The 22,920-nt window shown below is 45.0% G+C and overlaps 1 protein-coding gene across 7 annotated transcripts; it reads right to left on the reverse strand.

The window, feature by feature from the left end:
• Positions 1–338: 338 nt before the first annotated feature.
• ZBTB18 (zinc finger and BTB domain containing 18) lies at positions 339–18,154 on the reverse strand. 7 transcript variants are annotated; one of them, XM_077289110.1, is made up of 3 exons: positions 17,832–18,144; positions 16,341–16,455; positions 339–3,685 (listed from the first exon to the last, which is right to left on the reverse strand). In XM_077289110.1, exons 2-3 carry the CDS (start codon positions 16,381–16,383, stop codon positions 2,106–2,108), a joined length of 1,623 nt encoding a protein of 540 aa, XP_077145225.1. In that variant the 5' UTR covers positions 16,384–16,455; positions 17,832–18,144; the 3' UTR covers positions 339–2,105. The 7 variants fall into 7 exon arrangements, with proteins under 7 accessions (XP_077145225.1, XP_077145226.1, XP_077145230.1 ...); XM_077289111.1 differs by having other exon boundaries at positions 17,926–18,124; XM_077289115.1 differs by lacking the exon at positions 16,341–16,455 and having other exon boundaries at positions 17,926–18,154.
• Between the last annotated feature and the right edge of the window lie 4,766 nt (positions 18,155–22,920).

Consider the following 22,920-nt stretch of genomic DNA (forward strand, 5'->3'; position numbering starts at 1 on the left):
AAATAAAACTAGAAATCTGCCCAAATCATGACAAATGTATTCATACAAAATCTATATTCAAATCTATTTCTGACTGTGGCAAAAGTAAAGCATGGGAGTGTTCATGCAATGCTTTAAAATCTCACATATTGGTATATTACTCAAATGGAAAAGCGTTTTCTATATTATTCTTAGTGATAGCTTGTTGAGGGTACATACCTGACATCCGTCATTAAAATTAGAATTGTATCAATTCTATAAATTCATCCAATGTCAACTTATACAAAGAACACTGTACAGAATATGCTACATACATTATGGCTATTATGGGGAGGATGGGTAAATAAAACAATAGTAAATGGATGGCACATTTTTCAATTCATCTGTTTTATTGAAATATCACACGGTTTGAAATATCTCGAACATCTACACGAAATACAAAATAAAACAATATAATAATAAATTACCCACCCCTTTCCTGGAAAAAAAAATACAATGATTGTCAAGGCTAGACATACGTCTAATTATTAAACAAATGTAAATCACAAACCACACATTTTAAAATGCTAAATAAAAAGCAAAACTCTAACTGCCAATACATATTCATTGATTGTCATATCCATGTTATTCAATTCAATTTACCATTCTTAAATACAATTGTTATAAAAACTTCAAGTACATACACATTGTTCCACTGAATTGTCTTTTTTTCCTCCATTTAGCTCTAGTTAAATCTTCATTTTCTGATAAAAAAAATAATAATGATGCAGCATATATTTTCATTTATTGGAAATGCTCCTCGTGTTAGCAACTCTACATTTCAGGTGTTTATAGCTTCCATAAAAAATAAAATTGACCCTTTAGGATTATTTCAACATGGCTATAATTTGGCCATACTACATCAGTATGGGTAGGAGGGAAAAATATTCTAGGAGTTGATAAAGTTAATCTCTCAAGTGACCATGAAAAACACTGCTTTTTTTTTATTTATTTTTTTTAGAACTTTGAACCTGAATTTGTATTAGGTCATCTATTGCTTTGTCTTAATTCAAGCATTAAAGTATGCATATATCTTTCTTAATTCTAAAATGATTAGTAAATTAAGTGCCATTCATTTAATATTCTTCCTTTTCAGAATGCACATTTTATATACTTACTAATTAAATACGTAATCTGTAAATATCTGTAAACAAGTGTATATTTCAGGGAACAAGTGGTGGCTGAAATGAAATCTGAGAAAAAGGTAGAAAATACACGTACACCACTGTGCACTGTGTCATGAGAACATAAAGATGCAATTTTAACAGCATATTTCTTTCAGATAAAATTATGTACAAATAAATTACTATCTTTTAAGTACATAATATTAATGATAGAAGAACTATTCATGCGGCTCGGTTTAAATAGTTAGCAGAGGAAAACTAAAAGCAGCGTTCAAGTTGTTTGACAACACTTCATTAATTTAAGTTATACGAAATGATACATTATAAAGCCAAGTTAAACATTTAACTACCTTCACAATCCTTTTCTGTAAAATAGGTTTGATTTTTATACAAATTATCCTCACAATTCATGACTTTTTTTTTTTTAGATAATGTGAAAAATGAGGCTCTTCCTTAAATGGAAGCATGTATACCTTTCTCTTTACAATGAAAGAGAAGGTAGAGGATATATTCAGTTTAGAGGAAAACCTATAAAGTAGCTTTACTGCAGTAGTCAGGTGTCCAAAATAATAGAATGTCGTTAGACAGTTCCCAGCGTTTACTGGCCAATGCATAAACCTCCCCAACGTCGAATCAACTAAATAAATATAATAACTTGATTTTAATACAACATTCAGTGTAGAGACCCATGTTCATTTCATAAAGTGCAACACTGTTACAACAACTACATTTTCAAGTTAAACAAATGCTTTTCCCATGGGTTCTTATTCTTAAAATGACATGGCTCGATTTAGGTTTGCATAATAAAATTTAGATGTCTCTCTGAATGAAAAATGTTAGGTTGCGTGTAAAAGGGAATATTTAACATCTTGTTAAATACGCCGACAGTGCATATGTGTACTTTTCTGCGTGCATACATAACTCTAAACCTTGTACGCAGGCGTGCATGAACATACATTGCATTCATTTCCACAGTTCTTGTGAACTATCTTCTAAAGTCCAGTCTCTCACCCCGGGCAAGTTCAATGCTTCACTTTTAACAGATAAAGAGTTTACTAGTTCACAGTGAAATTTTCTGATGTGCCTGTACAGGTCTCCAGACTGTGTAAACCTTCTCTCACACCACTTACAAGCATGTGGTTTCTCCCGTGTGTGAACAACAGCATGCCGGCTCAGGTTGTGAGAGTACTGGAAACTTTTGCCACACTGAGTACAGGTGAAAGGCTTTTCCCCAGAATGAGTCCTCTCATGACGCTTTAGAGTGTACATACAAGAAAAAGTCTTACCACAGAGAGAGCAAGTAGGGACATGGACATCATTAGTGGGTTTACTTCGTATACCGTCTTGTTCTCGAAAGTGGGTGCTTAAATGTATTTGAAGGATATGTGGACTTGGAAAAACTTTGTTGCAAAGTGGACACATAAATATTTGCCCCGCGGGATTAAGCATGTTTGAAACAAAAGGAAGTAGACTGGTGTCCATGTTGCTTTCTATCTGAACTCTCTCATTATCTGGAGTGATCATTTCATCATCACTTGCCTTGTCATCACGATCCAACTCTCTCAGAACTGAATCTTCTCGTGCAGAACCTAAGTGGATGGACTCATAATGTGTCCTTACATCGTTACTTATGCCTTCTTTCACAGTGCTATGTTCCATATCATAATCAGTAGTATCTATATCATTTTCATCACATGATGCTTCTTTTTCTACTTTTACATGAACTAGATTGTTTCTCAGTGTTTCTGCTGGAGAGAAGTAGGAGGTACTCAGTGGTTCAGCTCCCGACACACTGGATTTCACAGACAGGTCCAGAACACAGTCTGAATCTGCTGTATCCCTTACAGAAGTATTAGACCTGGCAGATAAGGAGCCAGCTGAGCTGCAAGGACTAGGTGCTGTTTTCACAGCGGTTGTGTGCGTTTCAGTTTCTGCGCTAGTTTGAGTAATGCTGGTGGAATCAGAGGACAACCTCAACCACATGTTCTCAGAGTCAGCTGTCAAATCACCTCTACTAGGAAGAATGTTCAATTTTTCAGCCTCACCATCTTCATCATCACTAGGCAGATCACCTGCCATGTGACTACTACCATCTGAAAGGCTTTCGACTTTATCTGAACAACTTGAAAAGTCTTCCTCTTTTTTTGTGCTGTCTGCCTCTGTTGTAGCTTTTTCTTTCAGTTTCTTTTTACAGACTTTCACAATGTCGTACATGTGGAGATAACTGGCAGCTGCAAGCACATCTTCAATAGGCAGATCTTTAAACTGGAGTTTCCCTTCATACATGAATTCAAGCAGGAGAGCAAAGGCTGGAGCTGTAACAATGTCACTGTTCAAGTTAACAATGTCTCTTTTGTCTAGCTGATCCTTATAAAAGAGGTGGAAATACATGCTGCATGAAGCCAGTACAGCTCTGTGAGCTCGGAAATGGGCATCTCCTACCAGAACAGTAGAATCACACAGAAATCCTTGATCTCTCTGCTCACTCAAACACTGTAGCAAATGTCTGCTATGTTCTGGAAAATCCATACTGTCTTCATAACCTAAACAACAGAAATCTTGCATTAGATGATTCTAATTAGAAGGGCACTATAGGAAATTTTCAGTGACTTAACCTTTAAGAAAAATGTGAACATACTGACAGTGTTCGTAGCTCTAGAACTGCCATTTTAAAAAGAAAAAATATATATCACAAGTTTCACAGATCAGACTAACATTTTATGTCTCACTAATGGACATACCCTTCACAATAAGCCATAGAACAGAAAGGATGAACAAAAATGTATAACACAAACCTTATTCAATAGGTATAGAGGGACTATGATGTTTGTTATGAAGTTTGTTCACACTTTAATCAGGCCATGCAGTCACAGTAAACCTAGCGTGCAGCTATTTAAATTATCTATAAATTGTGCCAATACAAAATTACATACAAAAGTGAAAAAAAAAAATTCAGTAACTACATATATTTTACAATAAACAAAATCTTACGCTATCACTACAAAACAAAAGAATGCAAAGATTAACAAATACAATCACTTTAAGTGCCCTGTAACCCACATCAATCCTAATCCTTAAGAGGGCTAAAAATAAAGATTTGAGGGCAGCTCACAAGGTAGCTGTGATCAAATTAGTAGGCTGAAAGGACAGAGGGACGAAGAAGGAAGCTTATAAACATCTGATCCAGCTGACGGTGGCCATATGGCAGCTGCTGCCCAGATAAAGAGATTAAGAATAGAGGAGTGCGATTACAGCTGTCTGGCCAATTCAAGCAGCTCACATCTACAAGTTCTAAATTAGTTTACTAGTACATAAACAAGTACGGAGGAGAAATGCAGAATATACAATATATTCCTAGAACAGGTAGATGTAGAAATGTAAACAACATAGTCAGGAAGGTGATTTTTTTAACCTAAGTAGATAAAAAGGACACATCAAAGATCAGAAAGCACACAACCTTAATATAGGCCTGATTCTTCAGTGTGCCAGAAATGACTTGAATGTAAAACTAAAAAATATAAAGAAAAAACAAAAAGGATTTGAAGCGCATGAAACCTGCAACAACATAATAAACACCCACCATATACTACAACAAACAAATAATTGCAGCATGTATTCTTTATAAGAGATTCTCAGAAACGGTGTACAGTTTTAACCACACCGACAATGCAGCGTATGATCACAAAACAAGTTAATGTTCTAAATAATGGTGAACAGCAGGCTCCAGAGAGAAGCTGCTACCAGGAGGTTTTAGATCAAATAGGCCATGATAAAAAGTAGGAAACAATATAGAAAGAAGAAATGATAATCAATATACAACTGCATTTACTGCAAGTCCTACCTTTTTTATACATAGACCCGATGATGTACTCCCTTCTCAAGTGCTGTATGCTGGTTGTATATTGATCGACTCAAGGAAATTTAAAAAAAAAAAAAAAAAACACGAAGGGAGGAAAAAAAAAAAACAGACTGACAAACAGATGCAAAGTGGAGAGGATGTTAGAGAGGAATAAGATACCTTTTCCCCACACAGCTCTGCACACACTAACTCCCTGGCTGTGTGTTAGAATAAAAGGCTGAGGGATGGCAAGCTGTCAGCTGCTCTGACATCATGTTCAGATGGAAATGCTACCTCCAGCTGTGCTCCTTTTAATGCCATATGCTGCTCCTCTACACTCCTGCCACCAGCTTTTTCTTAGGAGAACTTTTTTTTCTTCAGTTTCTATAAACAAAAACTTCAAAGTTTCCTCTTCTCTAAACTTTCTTCGCATACCAACTTAACATATGGACTATTATAATTACGGAATTTTCTAACAACTTCACACCATTTTTGATTTCATGTATTGAAGGTATGAACTCCTACAACATGTTGCTTAAAAAAATAATATGCTGTGTATGTGTGTTAAAATAATGCAAAGCTATACATATATGTACATATTTATATGCACAATAATAAGCAATGCTAGCTTACGTTCCTGCTATATCTGTACAATAAAAAGTTATAGACAGTATAAAATAGATTTGTATTATCTTTGTAAAAAGAGGGGTTTTTTTATCAAATATTTTAAAGTAGAATATTAAAAAAATTCCAACTCCAATTTTCCTAGTTATTAACACAGACTTAAGAGTGCTCATGGCAAACATATACAGAAAAAGATCAAGATCTTACTGCAAGTGGCTGATGAAATAACACTGCAACCTCGCACTGACACACACACGTTCTATTCTGTGCATGCACATAAACACCACACGATAGGGAAGAGAATTACCACCTAGTATTAAAGTCATGCCAAAGTAGCTGGAATTGCAACGTTGTTTTACGAGCTATAGGTTTTAATTTTCTTCTGAAAACAATTCACATAGGTACTGTACATTATTAACAAACAGTATTTATTCATAGGCAACAGGATTTCTTTGTAGCTTGCTTTCTGTAGCTTAGAATTTCACAAGATGAAAACTTAAGTATTAATAATGCAATACTTCTTAAATATTGGCCTAATTATTTCAACTACAAGTCATATTCCAAACAAAGGAAACGTGGAGCATGAAACATGGAGCTCTTCAGCAGCTGCTCTTGGAGCCTCCTCTCCAGAGTGCCTACTACCTACAGTAGCTCCAGAGGTGTTGGTGGAAAGCCTTAGGCAAGTAAATCATGTGGTGCCCCCTTCCATTACACCTAGTAATATAGAGCATTACATCATATACCCCCAACAAAGAGACTATAAGGCTGCAAGCCTCTGTATGGGCTTTGGATCAGGTAAAAGGATGTGGCCAAACTCTTTACCTCGCCCCTGTTCCATGACTAAAAGGGACGTAGCTATGCCCACTACCCACAGTCAGCTTTACAAGGGCTAGGCTGAGTGCCATTCCCATGCTTCCTGCTCATCAAAACAAAATACTCTATTCATGCAAGCAAATTTTTTTTTGCTGGAGATCACCTTTTGGTCCCTGAGAAAAGGGGTGAATTATTTCTATGAGCCAAACTACAACTGTGCTTGTGTATATAGATTTACATGCAAAAAAAACACTAAACATTTTATAAAATTGAAAATAAGTTTTACAAAAAAATAGGATTTTTGTTTCAAACTGAAAGTCCATAATAAAACCATATAATGTATATACTCGGGTATAAGCCGACCCGAGTATAAGCCGACCCCCCTAATTTTGCCACAAAAAACTGGGAAAACCTATTGACTCGAGTATAAGCCTAGGGTGGGAAATGCAGCAGCTACCGGTAAATGCCAAAAATAAAAATAGATACCAATACAAGTAAAATTAATTGAGACATCAGTAGGTTAAGTGTTTTTGAATATCCATATTGAATTAGGAGCCCCATATAATGCTCCATACAGTTCATGATGGGCCCCATATAATGCTCCATACAAAATATGCCCCATATAATGCTCCATACAGTTCATTATGGCCCCATAAGATGCTCCATACAAAATATGCCCCATATAATGCTCCATACAGTTCATTATGGCCCCATAAGATACTCCATATACAAATATGCCCCATATAATGCTCCATCCAGTTCTTTATGGCCCTATAGATGCCCCATATAATGCTTCATGCAGTTCTTTATGGCCCCATAGATGCCCCATATAATGCTCCATGCAGGTGGAGTTAAATGATTGGCTCCGACATGATGCGCTGAGCGCCTGTACCTAGTATAAAGTCATTCTGTGCTGACAGAGTCCCTCTTAAGTGTGAGATCACTAATAAAGAAAATGGAAAATACAAACTACTAGATGCACAAAATGCAGTTACCAGCAGAAGAATATGACATTCCGAATGGCACGAATGCTCTATACAGATTTAGGCTGCGATCACACATGCGAGAAATAAGGCCGAGTCTCCCATGTTAATACTTGGCATTGCTGCTGTCACTCAGGAGCGGAGCGTACGGCCACATAGCAATACATGGAGCTGCACGCTCTGCTCCTGAGTGACGGCGGCAATGCCGGAAATTAACATGCGAGACTCGGCCGTATTTCGCACATGTGTGTTCCCGGCCTTATGCTGTGAAAAGCTGCAAGTCTACTCCAGATTTCTTTGCAGTGCAAATGGTGAAATCAGTGGTGAATATTTGCAGCCTAAACTTAGGGTACATGCTTGGGATGTCAAGTCCACAGCACTGCTCAAGATATGTTGCAGAATTTCATAAAATCTCATCCACAGTAAATTTTCCAGATAGAAAATCCACATGAATGTAACAAAAAACTTATACAGAAGATAAGAATACACAAGTGCCACAAAATGCCCTAAAACTACTAAAGCAATGGCCTCTGTGCGTCTAATTTCATGTCGAGCCTCATTCAGTGGCCCGAAGCATAGGCAATCCTTTAGGTTAGGACTACATGCCACCTTTGGCCACAACAGCAATCATGTGACCGAAGTTTGCGTAGTGCCGTTGCTACATCACAGAGCTATACAAGCGAACAGGGTTGCATTGCGACACCTACACTACCTTTAGAGCAACAAGCAAGTCGCAAAAAAAAAAAAAAAAAAAAAAAAAAACCCGGACTTGGTTGGATCTTTTGCAACTTGCTTTCCAATGTGTCCCTACTGACTTCTATAGCACCTTGATATAGCTGCAGCACGGAGTGAACTTCAGTTGTATGACAGCCCCTAGCCTTATGAGCCAAAATGTCTCCTTAGAGGAAACAACCCTTCAGAGTGTATGCGCAGGTATAGTATCAGAACTTCTTACAAATCTGCAGCAAAGTATGCACCTTTTACAGGCAGATTTTGAGGCAGACTTGGCCTATTTTGCGGTAAGAATGCTGTGACAGATAGGACATGTGGTACATTATAAATTCTCCAGATGGACACAATCTGTTGCATTTCATACATCCACACTCAATTGCATTGTACTGTGCTATTTTTTTCTATACTAAAAATCAGCAAAAAATATAAACATAAAGTGGTTACATTTATGAAGCTGGATTGGCTATCGATGTGCACATGGTCCAACCTTACATCCAATTTAAAAAAAATACAAAGGACTAATCACCGAGCCACAGAATAGGTCTTATCACTGGAGGTCCAAGACCGTTTCGCATTACGGCATGGTTGCCAAAAGACGTTTAGATCCGTGTTTATGCATACACGCGGACAATCTACTCACGGTCCATGGAGATGCAAACAGCCTGCTTCAAATTGCGATCGATGGAATGAGGAGCAAATGGGGCTCAGGAACCCCCTTCAAGTCAACTGTGGAGTCCCCAGTGATCACAACCATTTAAAATTGCCCAAGGGTGAAAGTTTATTATGCTGTGTATTCAAGAATAACAGATGCCATGCAATAGAGAAACTAGGCCATGTTCACATGTTCAGTATTTTACATCAGCATCTGTAAGCCAAAACCAGAAGTGGGTGATGAATGCAGAAGTGGTGACATGTTTCTATTATATTTTTCTCAATGTTCCACTCCTGGTTTTGGCTTACAAATACTGATGTAAAATTCAGGCCAAATAGTGAGCGTGTGAATGTGGCCATAAAGTGAGTATTTTCCCTTGTCCTTCAGCATTAGTTTCCCAATGTTATTTGATGATTTCATGGTGGGGCTTGCACAGCACATACCTGTACAGCACAATTTCTAAAGTGACCTGACAGAACAGATGCGCATGATTGAATCCTTTAGATTGTTGGCTAGATGACACTATCACACAAAAAAGCAGAATACGCATTGTAAAGTGTTGGAAATTATGGGCACACTTATGTACAACACATCAACATGCCTGATCTGTATGCTGGCAGACGAACAGTCCGGAGCCACCAAGCTGTGGACTTCTTCTGAGACCTGTGATGGTTTTCTCTAGTATCTGCCACCAAGATGTTAGCAACAGAAAGGATACACACAATTTTAGAGGCAATTTATATTTTTCTTTGTTTTACTTAAAAGGTTCCTAGGTTATTTTATTTTATGTATTTATTTTTGGCTTAAAATAGAACAACCTACAAATCTGATGAGGGCAGAGCAATGTACTGCAGTGCGCAGGCGCTGGGCCTCTCTGACCTTTCCCGGCGCCTGCGTACTGCAATACTTTGCTCTGCCCTCAACAGGACAGACAAAGTACACCTGCGCCGGAGCAAGAAGACAAGAAGAATACGTCATCGTAAGAAGATGGGAGGCCCCGGACCACGATGCCCATTGTACCGGACCGCCCCTGGGTGAGTATAATCTAACCTCTTTTTCTCATCTTTTAGGATACATCAGGAGCTTATCTACAGCATTACAGAATGCTGTAGATAAGGCTATTTTCAAACTTGCGTCGGTACGGGTCCGTCGCTAAGCGTCTTCGCGACGTACCGAAGCACGTTGTGAAAATTATGCACGACGTGGGCAGCGGATGCAGTTTTTCGACGCATCCGCTGCCCATTCTAAAGTCCAGGGAGGAGGGGGCGGAGTTCTGGCCGCGCATGCGTGGTAGAAAATGGCGGACGAGACGTACGAAAAAACGTTACATTGAACGTTTTTCGTGCCGACGGTTCGCAAAAACACGACGGATCCAGTGCACGACGGACGCTACGAATGGCCATACGTCGCAATCCGTCGACAATACCAGTCTATGGGAAAAAAAAAAGCATCCTGCAGGCACATTTGCAGGATCCGTTTTTTCCCCCAAAACGACGGATTGCGACGTACGTCACACGACGCAAGTGTGAAAGAAGCCTAAGCCCCTGATGACAGTTTGCTTACCTCATATACGATTTTGGGGGTGACAGAGTCCCTTTAACAATTTTGAATCTTTTGGCTTTGTGATGCACTCAACATATCTGGCTAAAGAATGAAGACAGAGTACCGTATATACTCGTGTATAAGCTGAGATTTTCAGCACATTTTTCTGTGCTAAAAACGCCCCCCTCGGCTTATACACAAGCCATTGTCCAGAAAGCCAGCAGGGCAGGGGGAGGGGAGCGGTGGAGCAGCGTCAGGAGCTGACAGCTGTCACATCATACTCACCCTCCTCGCCGCATCTCTGTTGTCCAGGTGCGGCAGTGCTTCCTGTGCTGAGCAGTCACGTGGTACCGCTCATTAAGGTAATGAATATGCACGCGTCTCCACTCCCATAGGCGTGGAGAGCATATTACCTTAATGAATGGTACCACGTGACCGCTCAGCACAGGAAAAGCTGCCGAATTGAGACAACGGAGATGCAGGGACGTGCAGTGACGGCACGAGGAGGGCAAGTATGACGGGGGAGGACGGGCGGGGGAGCCGAGCCATGCATACAAGGATGGGACGGGGGAGCCGAGCCATGCATACAACATGGGACGGGAGGGGGAGCCATGCATACAACGGGGAGCCAAACAGAGCAAAACAGGATGGGGGGGGGGGGGGAGCCACACAGAGCAGGACAGGATGGGGGGAGCCACACATAGCAGGACAGGGATGAGGGGACAATACATACCCGGCTTATACTCGAATCAAGCTTACCCAGTTTTCAGTGGCATAATTAGGTGCCTCGGCTTATACTCGGGTCGGCGTATACTCGAGTATATACAGTAATAAAAATATAATTACCTCCACAGATAACCATATCTTTTACATCCCTGAGAAGTTTGTGAACTCCATGAATTGGACTTGTTTTTCAAATGCAGCCCGCAAGTACTTGATCACAGTAAGATATTGTCAATTTGTAGCCAAAGACAAAATGTTGAAGTCTTTACTCAAGAATGACTTGAGGAACATGGTAATGCTGCAGTGTATTAGGGAGTGGCATTCTAAGGGTCCCCTGGCATTAAAGCCCCACTCCACCTTTTTTTTTTTTTATTTTCAGGGCTGGAGTGGCATCACTAATCCACATTTCCTGCCCCTAGTAATATACTGACCAGCCACTGTTTTCCACTCTTCCCGGCGCAGCTCCAGCCCCAATCCGCCTTCTTGTGACCATAGTTCCTGACTTATCGGAAGTCAGAGGTAACTATTACAAGCTCTCAGTGTAAGTCTATGAGAACATCGTTTTCTCTCCCATACATTTACATTGAGATGTCACCTCAGGCTCACCCTGCAAACACTGGAGCCACCCGACAGGTCACAAACTGCAGAAGACTGACTGGATCAGCACCGATAATAGAAGAAGACGGCGTCTGGCAGCTATAATACTAGAGCCAAGGAACTTACATTAGTGACACCTCTACAGTGATGAAATTTAAAAAAATGCAGGCGTGGTGCTTTAGGAAATACTGTTACCATGTAGGGGTGTATCGATTTGCAACTATGTTTAGGTAGGTGGTACATGTCAAAGTACCTTCCATGTGAATGCCAACAGAACATTGCGCAGTTCACCTAATCCATAAATGTGTCATGCCTTCCTCATGTACGTAGTACCCAGTTATTTACGGGATGTAAACCAAAATTCAATTCCTCAGACCAAGCAACCTTCTTCCAGAGGTCAGGTACCCACTGTAGGCACTTTTTAGCAAGTAACAGGGGTTAGCATGGGCAGTCTGACTGGCCAGTGCCTACACAGAAAGATGTGACACACTATGCGTTCTCACAGTCTATTAAAAGGCAGCATCAACCTTTCCAGCAATCTGCGCCACAGTAGATCTTCTGTAGTATTGGAAGAACTGACTAGCTTTTGCTCTCCATGTGCATCAATGTGCTGTGGGTGCACAATACTCTGTTACTGGTTATTTTCCTTCAGCCATTTGGTAGGAACTAACACTACATATCTGAAACACTCAACAAGGCTGCGCTCCCATGATGAATGTCAGTTTTCAATGGACATTTTCTGCACCTATTATGTAAATTAGCTTATTGGCATTTTTTTCCCTGCGTTTTATCACACATTTCACACTGCTGTTTTGCCTCTTTTTTGTCTTTTCATATTTTAAATAAAACTACGGTACATTGTTTTTTATACCTCCTGGTATTTGGGTGATAACACTTTATTGATATGGTCATGTCGGATCACATGCCTTTTTAGTGCATTTCCGCTGTAGAAATGCACATACGTTATTTACATGCAGATATTTCACATCTAATGGAATTTTATAGGGAAAAATCCGCACATAAAACTCTGCGTACCCGCAAAAGAAATTGACATGTTGTTGATTTTAAACATGCACCGTAGGTCAGTTTACGCAGAGAGGAAAAAAAAGAAGCCCAGTGGGTATGAAATGTCTATAAACCCCATCCACTTTTCAGTAAATGTAAGACGCTGCCTCAGAAACTCATTGTGGGAACTTGACCTTAAATATGCTCTGGCAGTGACGTCTCATTTTTCCCAGCTTCCAAGGGTATTTGCACACGACATCTTAGATTACAGCATACCGGCATAGTTTTTGAGCAAAAGATGCTTTAGGAAAAGACTGTCGGTATTTCCTTGTAAAGCCTTTTTTTGTGATGGCTTTGTCGCTGGCGTCTTTTTTAGAATTGTATGTATAAAATACTCACCTTCCAACCGGTAGCCACCTGAAGAATGGTCAGGGCACTTCTTTTAGCCGTACAGAAAGTCGTTTTGAGATTGATGTGCATATTATTAATGGGAACCTGTCACCCCCCCGGGCCTATTAAGGTAAAAGAGTTACCTTCAGCAGCAATAAGGCTGCATTCTGTGAAGGTGGCTCTTATGTTTCTGGTCTCGCGAGACTTCGGCACTATCTTCAGTGGAGCACGGTGACCCGCTCCACTGTGCAGGCGCCAGATTACCAGCCCCGCAGTGTGAAAACACTGTGTGCAGAATTATTAGGAAAGTTGTACTTTGATCACATGATACTTTTTATACATGTTGTCCTACTCCAAGCTGTTCAGGCTTGAGAGCCAACTACCAATTAAGTAAATCAGGTGATGTGCATCTCTGTAATGAGGAGGGGTGTTGTCTAATGACATCAAAACTCTATATAAGGTGTGCTTAATTATTAGGCAACTTCCTTTCCTTTGGCAAAATGGGTCAGAAGAGACATTTGACGGGTTCTGAAAAGTCCAAAATTGTTTGATGTCTTGCAGAGGGATGCAGTAGTCTTGAAATTGCCAAACTTTTGAAGCGTGATCACCGAACAATCAAGCGTTTCATGGCAAATAGCCAACAGGGTCGCAAGAAGCGTGTTGGGCAAAAGAGGCGCAGAATAACTGCCCATGAATTGAGGAAAATCAAGCGTGAAGCTGCCAAGATGCCATTTGCCACCAGTTTTGCCATATTTCAGAGCTGCAACATTACTGGAGCAACAAAAAGCACAAGGTGTGCGATACTCAGGGACATGGCCAAGGTAAGGAAGGCTGAAAAACGACCACCTTTGTACAAGAAACATAAAAAGTCAAGACTGGGCCAAGAAATATCTTAAGACTGACTTTTCAAAGGTTTTATGGACTGATGAAATGAGAGCGACTCTTGATGGGCCAGATGGATGGGCCAGAGGCTGGATCAGTAAAGGGCAGAGAGCTCCACTCCGACTCAGACACCAGCAAGGTGGAGGTGGGGTACTGGTATGGGCTGGTATCATCAAAGATGAACTTGTGGGACCTTTTCGTGTTGAAGATGGAGTGAAGCTCAACTCCCAGACCTACTGCCAGTTTCTGGAAGACAACTTTTTCAAGCAGTGGTACAGGAAGAAGTCAGTATCGTTTAAGAAAAACATGATTTTCATGCAGGACAATGCTCCATCACATGCCTCCAACTACTCCACAGCGTGGCTGGCCAGTAAAGGTCTCAAAGAAGAAAAAATAATGACATGGCCCCCTTGTCCACCTGATCTGAACCCCATAGAGAACCTGTGGTCCCTCATAAAATGAGAGATCTACAGGAAGGGAAAACAGTCCACCTCTCGGAGCGGTGTCTGGGAGGCGGTGGTGGCTGCTGCACGCGATGTTGATCGTAAACAGAACAAGCAACTGACAGAATCTATGGATGGAAGGATGTTGAGTGTCATCATAAAGAAAGGTGGCTATATTGGTCACTAATTTTTGGGGGTTTTGTTTTCGCATGTCAGAAATGTTTATTTCTAAATTTTGTGCAGTTATATTGGTTTACCTGGTGAAAATAAACAAGTGAGATGGGAATATATTTGTTTTTTATTAAGTTGCCTAATAATTCTGCACAGTAACTGTTACCTGCACAAACAGATATCCTCCTAAGATAGCCAAATAAAAAACCCACTCCAACTTCCAAAAATATTAAGCTTTGATATTTACGAGTCTTTTGGGTTGATTGAGAAGATAGTTGTTGATCAATAATAAAATTAATCCTCTAAAATACAACTTGCCTAATAATTCTGCACACAGTGTACGTCATAACACACTGTGGGGTGGGATCTGGGGCCTTGGCAACACTAAGGCGCCGTTGACGTCACGACAGAGAGAAGGCGGCACCCGGAGGACACAGGGGGATGATTGACATATCGGAGGCGGTTGACACCAGGGGAGAAGACATACCTCTGGGACTCAATAGAGGTATGGCGCGAAAAGTATAAAAGTGATTATTTCAGCATTCCTAGGGATACTAAACACAAGAGCTACCTTCACAGAATGCAGCCTTAGTGCTGCAGAAGGTGGCTCTTTTACTTAAAAATGCCCTGGGAGGTGACAGGTTCACAAGTACAGTAATAATGAGGACTATTCACCTGTGTAGGTGCACAATAGTTATAATAATAATATTTAGATTGTGAGCCCCATTGGGGACAGTGATGATAATGATGATAATGTGTGCAAACTGTAAAGCGCTGCGGAATATGTTAGCGCTATATAAAAATAAAGATTATTATAGATTATTATAATAAAATACGTTATATATTACTGAGCAGGTGATGTTATTTAGAGACTATAGAAATCTCATACACATACAGGTGACGCGGCCCCCCACTGATCCGGATCAGCTAAAGGCCCCATCACACATAGCGAGATCGCTAGCGAGATCGCTGCTGAGTCACAAGTTTTGTGACGCAACAGCGACCTCAGTAGCGATCTCGCTATGTGTGACACGTACCAGCGATCAGGCCCCTGCTGTGAGATCGCTGGTCGTGTCACAATGGCCTGGGCCGTTTTTTGGTCGTTGAGGTCCCGCTGACATCACTGAATCGGTGTGTGTGACACCGATCCAGCGATGTCTTCACTGGTAACCAGGGTAAACATCGGGTTACTAAGCGCAGGGCCGCGCTTAGTAACCCGATGTTTACCCTGGTTACCAGCGTAAATGTAAAAAAAACCAAACAGTACATACTCACCATCTGATGTCCGTCAGGTCCCTTGCCGTCTGCTTCCTGCTCTGAGTGCCGCCGTACAGTGAGAGCACAGCACAGCAGTGACGTCACCGCTGCGCTCTGCTCTCACTGTACAGCGGCTCAGTCAGAGCAGGAAGCAGACGGCAAGGGACCTGACGGACATCAGATGGTGAGTATGTACTGTTTGTTTTTTTTGGTAACCAGGGTAAACATCGGGTTACTAAGCGCGGCCCTGCGCTTAGTAACCCGATGTTTACCCTGGTTACCCGGGTGCTGCAGGGGGACTTCGGCATCGTTGAAGACAGTTTCAACGATGCCGAAGCCGTTCCCCTGATCGTTGGTCGCTGGAGAGAGCTGTCTGTGTGACAGCTCCCCAGCGACCACACAGCGACTTTCCAACGATCACGGCCAGGTCGTATCGCTGGTCGTGATCGTTGGTAAATCGCTATGTGTGACGGGGCCTTTAGGCTCTGCTCACAATTCCATCATATGTGATGGGGTGAATAGCTCAGCATGTCGTGCTATCCTTACCGTCCAAACGAGCTACACTGTGGCAAATTCCAATGGATCCCATTATAAGATAATGAGAGTCATGGTATCCGTCATTTGATGGATCCGGCAGTCTAGCATTTTCATTTTTCTGCTCCTATGACAGAAAAATAAAATGAAAACCTTGACAGATGTGTGAACAGAGTCTTAAACAAGTGTATAAAAGAAGCCACTGATCAACTGCAGTATGGGTTAACTAAAAACTGTAAATATATACATCACTGGAAAAAAGACAAAACAAGTATTTACTAAAACAAAGAAGTTCACATAGGATGAGTCTGAATACAAGTGAGCACATGTAACTGCCGACCGCCCGTGCCAGAAGAGGAACGAGGAAACCAATGGGCAGCACAGGTTGAAGCTCACCAAAGACCGCGGTGGTCCAGTGAGTGAGTGTACTGAAGACCACCAGGTCATAGGAAGCTGAAGACAATGACACCTTGATATCTGTGCTTTGATGTCTTATTCCAGAGAAATCCATGTTTTTCTTATATGTAAATGAGCTGTTAAGATCTATGGACAATGATCTGCACGAGAATCGGCCTCCAGAGCTTATTGTAACTGAAAGTAGACGTTACAAAGTGTCAGACATATAGATCAGGAGAGCGGACTGTCAGTCATTACATGTCTCACACTGGTAACACCTTTCATTTACAAAAAGCTCTGGAGGCAGATTCTCAGGGAGATCAGCTAATTTACATATAGGAAAATGATGGATTTCTCTGGAATAAGATATCGGATGGCGGATAGTAAAGTATCAGTGTATTCAGCTTCCCATGACCACACAGACGCTCAGGAGGGTGGCTCCTACTGGCAGATTCCCTTTAACAATTATTACACACCTCCTTTCATGGGAACCAATCATTAGGAGCATGCTGCCCGAACCAAGAACAGTACAAATGCAGCCTAAACCGCTGCAGAATCGCTTAACAAGTCATCAGGGAACTATAGGGAAAGCGCTTCTGCGCCCCACTCCAGGTGGTAGCCGGTGGCCCGTGTGTTTGTAGGCAGAGACCTGTCAGCCATGAGGAGCTGCATCACACCAGGCAGGTCTCACTATGTCACCCCTGGAAGGCTGTTAGACTGTAGTTGGCTATGAAACCCAGCACAGTAACAATACCCGCACCACCCGGCCGCAGTCCCCGCAAGTGATGGCAGGTTCCCCCTAATCTCAGCTCCTGCCCTAGGTGATGCCTCTTCCTGAGAAGCGAAACTTGTAAGCGCTACCTGGGAGACTTCTGGAGAAAGGTGTACAGTAATGGCGGCTGCCACCAAAATATATACACAGCTATATGGGAGGACGGACAGAAATGAGCGACCTTGTGAGGAGGCGCAGCATGGGACTATAGAGAATGGGGCATGCACGACCACGCAGGACAAAAGCGCCAGGGAAAGTGGCCAGGACCAGCCCGCCTCAGGGTCAGCACACGCCGGGGTGGTCGGGGGGCTCTGGCACCGGCTCCGTCCCCTCACCTCCTGCCTTCCGGGAACAGTGAGTCGGTGGCAGACACAGCTCGTCCTTGACCGGCCGGCAGCACTGAGCAGCCCTCCATTGCCCCAGCCTTACTCTGCAGAATGCTGGCCACTGCTCGCCCAGTGACCGCCGGATCTTCCGCTACTCCCCGCTTGTTCCGAGCGTTGTGCTCAGCGCTCTATTACTAACGTCTCCCCAGCGCACAGAGCCGGGGCGGCACTCGGCACACATCAGCCTGGCGCCTATTAGGCGGGCCAGGTGCCAGGAAAGGTGGCGAGCAGGAAAGGATGGCAGAGGCTGGCAAACTACCGCGCTTGCGCGAGAGTTCACGGGGGTAGAGGCGGGGTATCGTCCTCGTCGTTCTGTGGTATGTCCGCTGGCGTGTGTGCAGCGGTCAGCTCTGTGTGTACTGTCCTGTGTGTGCAGCGGTCAGCTGTGTGTGTACTGTCCTGTGTGTGCAGCGGTCAGCTGTGTGTGTACTGTCCTGTGTGTGCAGCGGTCAGCTGTGTGTGTACTGTCCTGTGTGTACTGTCCTGTGTGTGCAGCGGTCAGCTCTGTGTGTGCTGCGGTCAGCTCTGTGTGCTGCGGTCCTGTGTGTGCTGCGGTCAGCTCTGTGTGTACTGTCCTGTGTGTGCTGCGGTCAGCTGTGTGTGTGCTGTCCTGTGTGTGCAGCGGTCAGCTCTGTGTGTACTGTCCTGTGTGTGCTGCGGTCAGCTGTGTGTGTACTGTCCTGTGTGTGTGCAGCGGTCAGCTCTGTGTGTACTGTCCTGTGTGTGCTGCGGTCAGCTCTGTGTGTGCTGTCCTGTGTGTGCAGCGGTCAGCTGTGTGTACTGTCCTGTGTGTGCAGCGGTCAGCTCTGTGTGTACTGTCCTGTGTGTGCAGCGGTCAGCTGTGTGTACTGTCCTGTGTGTGCAGCGGTCAGCTCTGTGTGTACTGTCCTGTGTGTGCAGCGGTCAGCTCTGTGTGTACTGTCCTGTGTGTGCAGCGGTCAGCTCTGTGTGTACTGTCCTGTGTGTGCTGCGGTCAGCTCTGTGTGTACTGTCCTGTGTGTGCAGCGGTCAGCTGTGTGTACTGTCCTGTGTGTGCAGCGGTCAGCTCTGTGTGTACTGTCCTGTGTGTGCAGCGGTCAGCTCTGTGTGTACTGTCCTGTGTGTGCAGCGGTCAGCTCTGTGTGTACTGTCCTGTGTGTGCAGCGGTCAGCTCTGTGTGTACTGTCCTGTGTGTGCAGCGGTCAGCTCTGTGTGTACTGTCCTGTGTGTGCAGCGGTCAGCTCTGTGTGTACTGTCCTGTGTGTGCTATGGTCAGCTGTGTGTGTACTGTCCTGTGTGTGCAGCGGTCAGCTCTGTGTGTACTGTCCTGTGTGTGCTATGGTCAGCTGTGTGTGTACTGTCCTGTGTGTGCTGCGGTCAGCTCTGTGTGTACTGTCCTGTGTGTGCAGCGGTCAGCTGTGTGTGTACTGTCCTGTGTGTGCAGCGGTCAGCTGTGTGTGTACTGTCCTGTGTGTGTGCAGCGGTCAGCTGTGTGTGTACTGTCCTGTGTGTGTGCAGCGGTCAGCTGTGTGTGTGCAGCGGTCAGCTGTGTGTGTACTGTCCTGTGTGTGCAGCGGTCAGCTGTGTGTACTGTCCTGTGTGTGCAGCGGTCAGCTCTGTGTGTACTGTCCTGTGTGTGCAGCGGTCAGCTCTGTGTGTACTGTCCTGTGTGTGCAGCGGTCAGCTCTGTGTGTACTGTCCTGTGTGTGCAGCGGTCAGCTCTGTGTGTACTGTCCTGTGTGTGCTATGGTCAGCTGTGTGTGTACTGTCCTGTGTGTGCAGCGGTCAGCTCTGTGTGTACTGTCCTGTGTGTGCTATGGTCAGCTGTGTGTGTACTGTCCTGTGTGTGCTGCGGTCAGCTCTGTGTGTACTGTCCTGTGTGTGCAGCGGTCAGCTGTGTGTGTACTGTCCTGTGTGTGCAGCGGTCAGCTGTGTGTGTACTGTCCTGTGTGTGCAGCGGTCAGCTCTGTGTGTACTGTCCTGTGTGTGCTGCGGTCAGCTCTGTGTGTACTGTCCTGTGTGTGCAGCGGTCAGCTCTGTGTGTACTGTCCTGTGTGTGTGCAGCGGTCAGCTCTGTGTGTACTGTCCTGTGTGTGCAGCGGTCAGCTCTGTGTGTACTGTCCTGTGTGTGCAGCGGACAGCTGTGTGTGTACTGTCCTGTGTGTGCAGCGGACAGCTGTGTGTGTACTGTCCTGTGTGTGCAGCGGTCAGCTGTGTGTGTGCAGCGGTCAGCTGTGTGTGTACTGTCCTGTGTGTGCAGCGGTCAGCTCTGTGTGTACTGTCCTGTGTGTGTGCTGCGGTCAGCTGTGTGTACTGTCCTGTGTGTGCAGCGGTCAGCTCTGTGTGTACTGTCCTGTGTGTGCAGCGGTCAGCTGTGTGTACTGTCCTGTGTGTGCTGCGGTCAGCTCTGTGTGTACTGTCCTGTGTGTGCAGCGGTCAGCTGTGTGTACTGTCCTGTGTGTGCAGCGGTCAGCTCTGTGTGTACTGTCCTGTGTGTGCAGCGGACAGCTGTGTGTGTACTGTCCTGTGTGTGCTGCGGTCAGCTGTGTGTGTACTGTCCTGTGTGTGCAGCGGACAGCTGTGTGTGTACTGTCCTGTGTGTGCAGCGGTCAGCTCTGTGTGTACTGTCCTGTGTGTGCAGCGGACAGCTGTGTGTGTACTGTCCTGTGTGTGCAGCGGTCAGCTGTGTGTACTGTCCTGTGTGTGCAGCGGTCAGCTCTGTGTGTACTGTCCTGTGTGTGCAGCGGACAGCTGTGTGTGTACTGTCCTGTGTGTGCAGCGGTCAGCTGTGTGTGTACTGTCCTGTGTGTGTGCAGCGGTCAGCTGTGTGTGTACTGTCCTGTGTGTGCAGCGGTCAGCTCTGTGTGTACTGTCCTGTGTGTGCTGCGGTCAGCTCTGTGTATACTCTCCTGTGTGTGCAGCGGTCAGCTCTGTGTGTACTGTCCTGTGTGTGTGCTGCGGTCAGCTGTGTGTACTGTCCTGTGTGTGCAGCGGTCAGCTCTGTGTGTACTGTCCTGTGTGTGCAGCGGTCAGCTGTGTGTACTGTCCTGTGTGTGCTGCGGTCAGCTCTGTGTGTACTGTCCTGTGTGTGCAGCGGTCAGCTGTGTGTGTACTGTCCTGTGTGTGCAGCGGTCAGCTCTGTGTGTACTGTCCTGTGTGTGCAGCGGTCAGCTCTGTGTGTACTGTCCTGTGTGTGTGCTGCCGTCAGCTCTGTGTGTACTGTCCTGTGTGTGCAGCGGTCAGCTCTGTGTGTACTGTCCTGTGTGTGCAGCGGTCAGCTGTGTGTGTACTGTCCTGTGTGTGCAGCGGTCAGCTGTGTGTGTACTGTCCTGTGTGTGCAGCGGTCAGCTGTGTGTGTACTGTCCTGTGTGTGCTGCGGTCAGCTCTGTGTGTACTGTCCTGTGTGTGCAGCGGTCAGCTGTGTGTACTGTCCTGTGTGTGCAGCGGTCAGCTGTGTGTGTACTGTCCTGTGTGTGCAGCGGTCAGCTCTGTGTGTACTGTCCTGTGTGTGTGCTGCGGTCAGCTCTGTGTGTACTGTCCTGTGTGTGCTATGGTCAGCTGTGTGTGTACTGTCCTGTGTGTGCTGCGGTCAGCTCTGTGTGTACTGTCCTGTGTGTGCTATGGTCAGCTGTGTGTGTACTGTCCTGTGTGTGCTGCGGTCAGCTCTGTGTGTGCTGCGGTCAGCTCTGTGTGTACTGTCCTGTGTGTGCTATGGTCAGCTGTGTGTGTACTGTCCTGTGTGTGCTGCGGTCAGCTCTGTGTGTACTGTCCTGTGTGTGTGCTGCCGTCAGCTGTGTGTGTACTGTCCTGTGTGTGCAGCGGTCAGCTGTGTGTACTGTCCTGTGTGTGCAGCGGTCAGCTCTGTGTGTACTGTCCTGTGTGTGCAGCGGTCAGCTCTGTGTGTACTGTCCTGTGTGTGCAGCGGTCAGCTCTGTGTGTACTGTCCTGTGTGTGCAGCGGTCAGCTCTGTGTGTACTGTCCTGTGTGTGCTATGGTCAGCTGTGTGTGTACTGTCCTGTGTGTGCAGCGGTCAGCTCTGTGTGTACTGTCCTGTGTGTGCTATGGTCAGCTGTGTGTGTACTGTCCTGTGTGTGCTGCGGTCAGCTCTGTGTGTACTGTCCTGTGTGTGCAGCGGTCAGCTGTGTGTGTACTGTCCTGTGTGTGCAGCGGTCAGCTGTGTGTGTACTGTCCTGTGTGTGTGCAGCGGTCAGCTGTGTGTGTACTGTCCTGTGTGTGTGCAGCGGTCAGCTGTGTGTGTACTGTCCTGTGTGTGCAGCGGTCAGCTGTGTGTACTGTCCTGTGTGTGCAGCGGTCAGCTCTGTGTGTACTGTCCTGTGTGTGCAGCGGTCAGCTCTGTGTGTACTGTCCTGTGTGTGCAGCGGTCAGCTCTGTGTGTACTGTCCTGTGTGTGCAGCAGTCAGCTCTGTGTGTACTGTCCTGTGTGTGCTATGGTCAGCTGTGTGTGTACTGTCCTGTGTGTGCAGCGGTCAGCTCTGTGTGTACTGTCCTGTGTGTGCTATGGTCAGCTGTGTGTGTACTGTCCTGTGTGTGCTGCGGTCAGCTCTGTGTGTACTGTCCTGTGTGTGCAGCGGTCAGCTGTGTGTGTACTGTCCTGTGTGTGCAGCGGTCAGCTGTGTGTGTACTGTCCTGTGTGTGTGCAGCGGTCAGCTGTGTGTGTACTGTCCTGTGTGTGTGCAGCGGTCAGCTCTGTGTGTACTGTCCTGTGTGTGCAGCGGTCAGCTGTGTGTACTGTCCTGTGTGTGCAGCGGTCAGCTCTGTGTGTACTGTCCTGTGTGTGCAGCGGTCAGCTCTGTGTGTACTGTCCTGTGTGTGCAGCGGTCAGCTCTGTGTGTACTGTCCTGTGTGTGCAGCGGTCAGCTCTGTGTGTACTGTCCTGTGTGTGCTATGGTCAGCTGTGTGTGTACTGTCCTGTGTGTGCAGCGGTCAGCTCTGTGTGTACTGTCCTGTGTGTGCTATGGTCAGCTGTGTGTGTACTGTCCTGTGTGTGCTGCGGTCAGCTCTGTGTGTACTGTCCTGTGTGTGCAGCGGTCAGCTGTGT

This window comes from Ranitomeya variabilis, chromosome 2 (assembly GCF_051348905.1).
Source record: "Ranitomeya variabilis isolate aRanVar5 chromosome 2, aRanVar5.hap1, whole genome shotgun sequence".
NCBI classification, from domain to species: Eukaryota; Metazoa; Chordata; class Amphibia; order Anura; family Dendrobatidae; genus Ranitomeya; species Ranitomeya variabilis.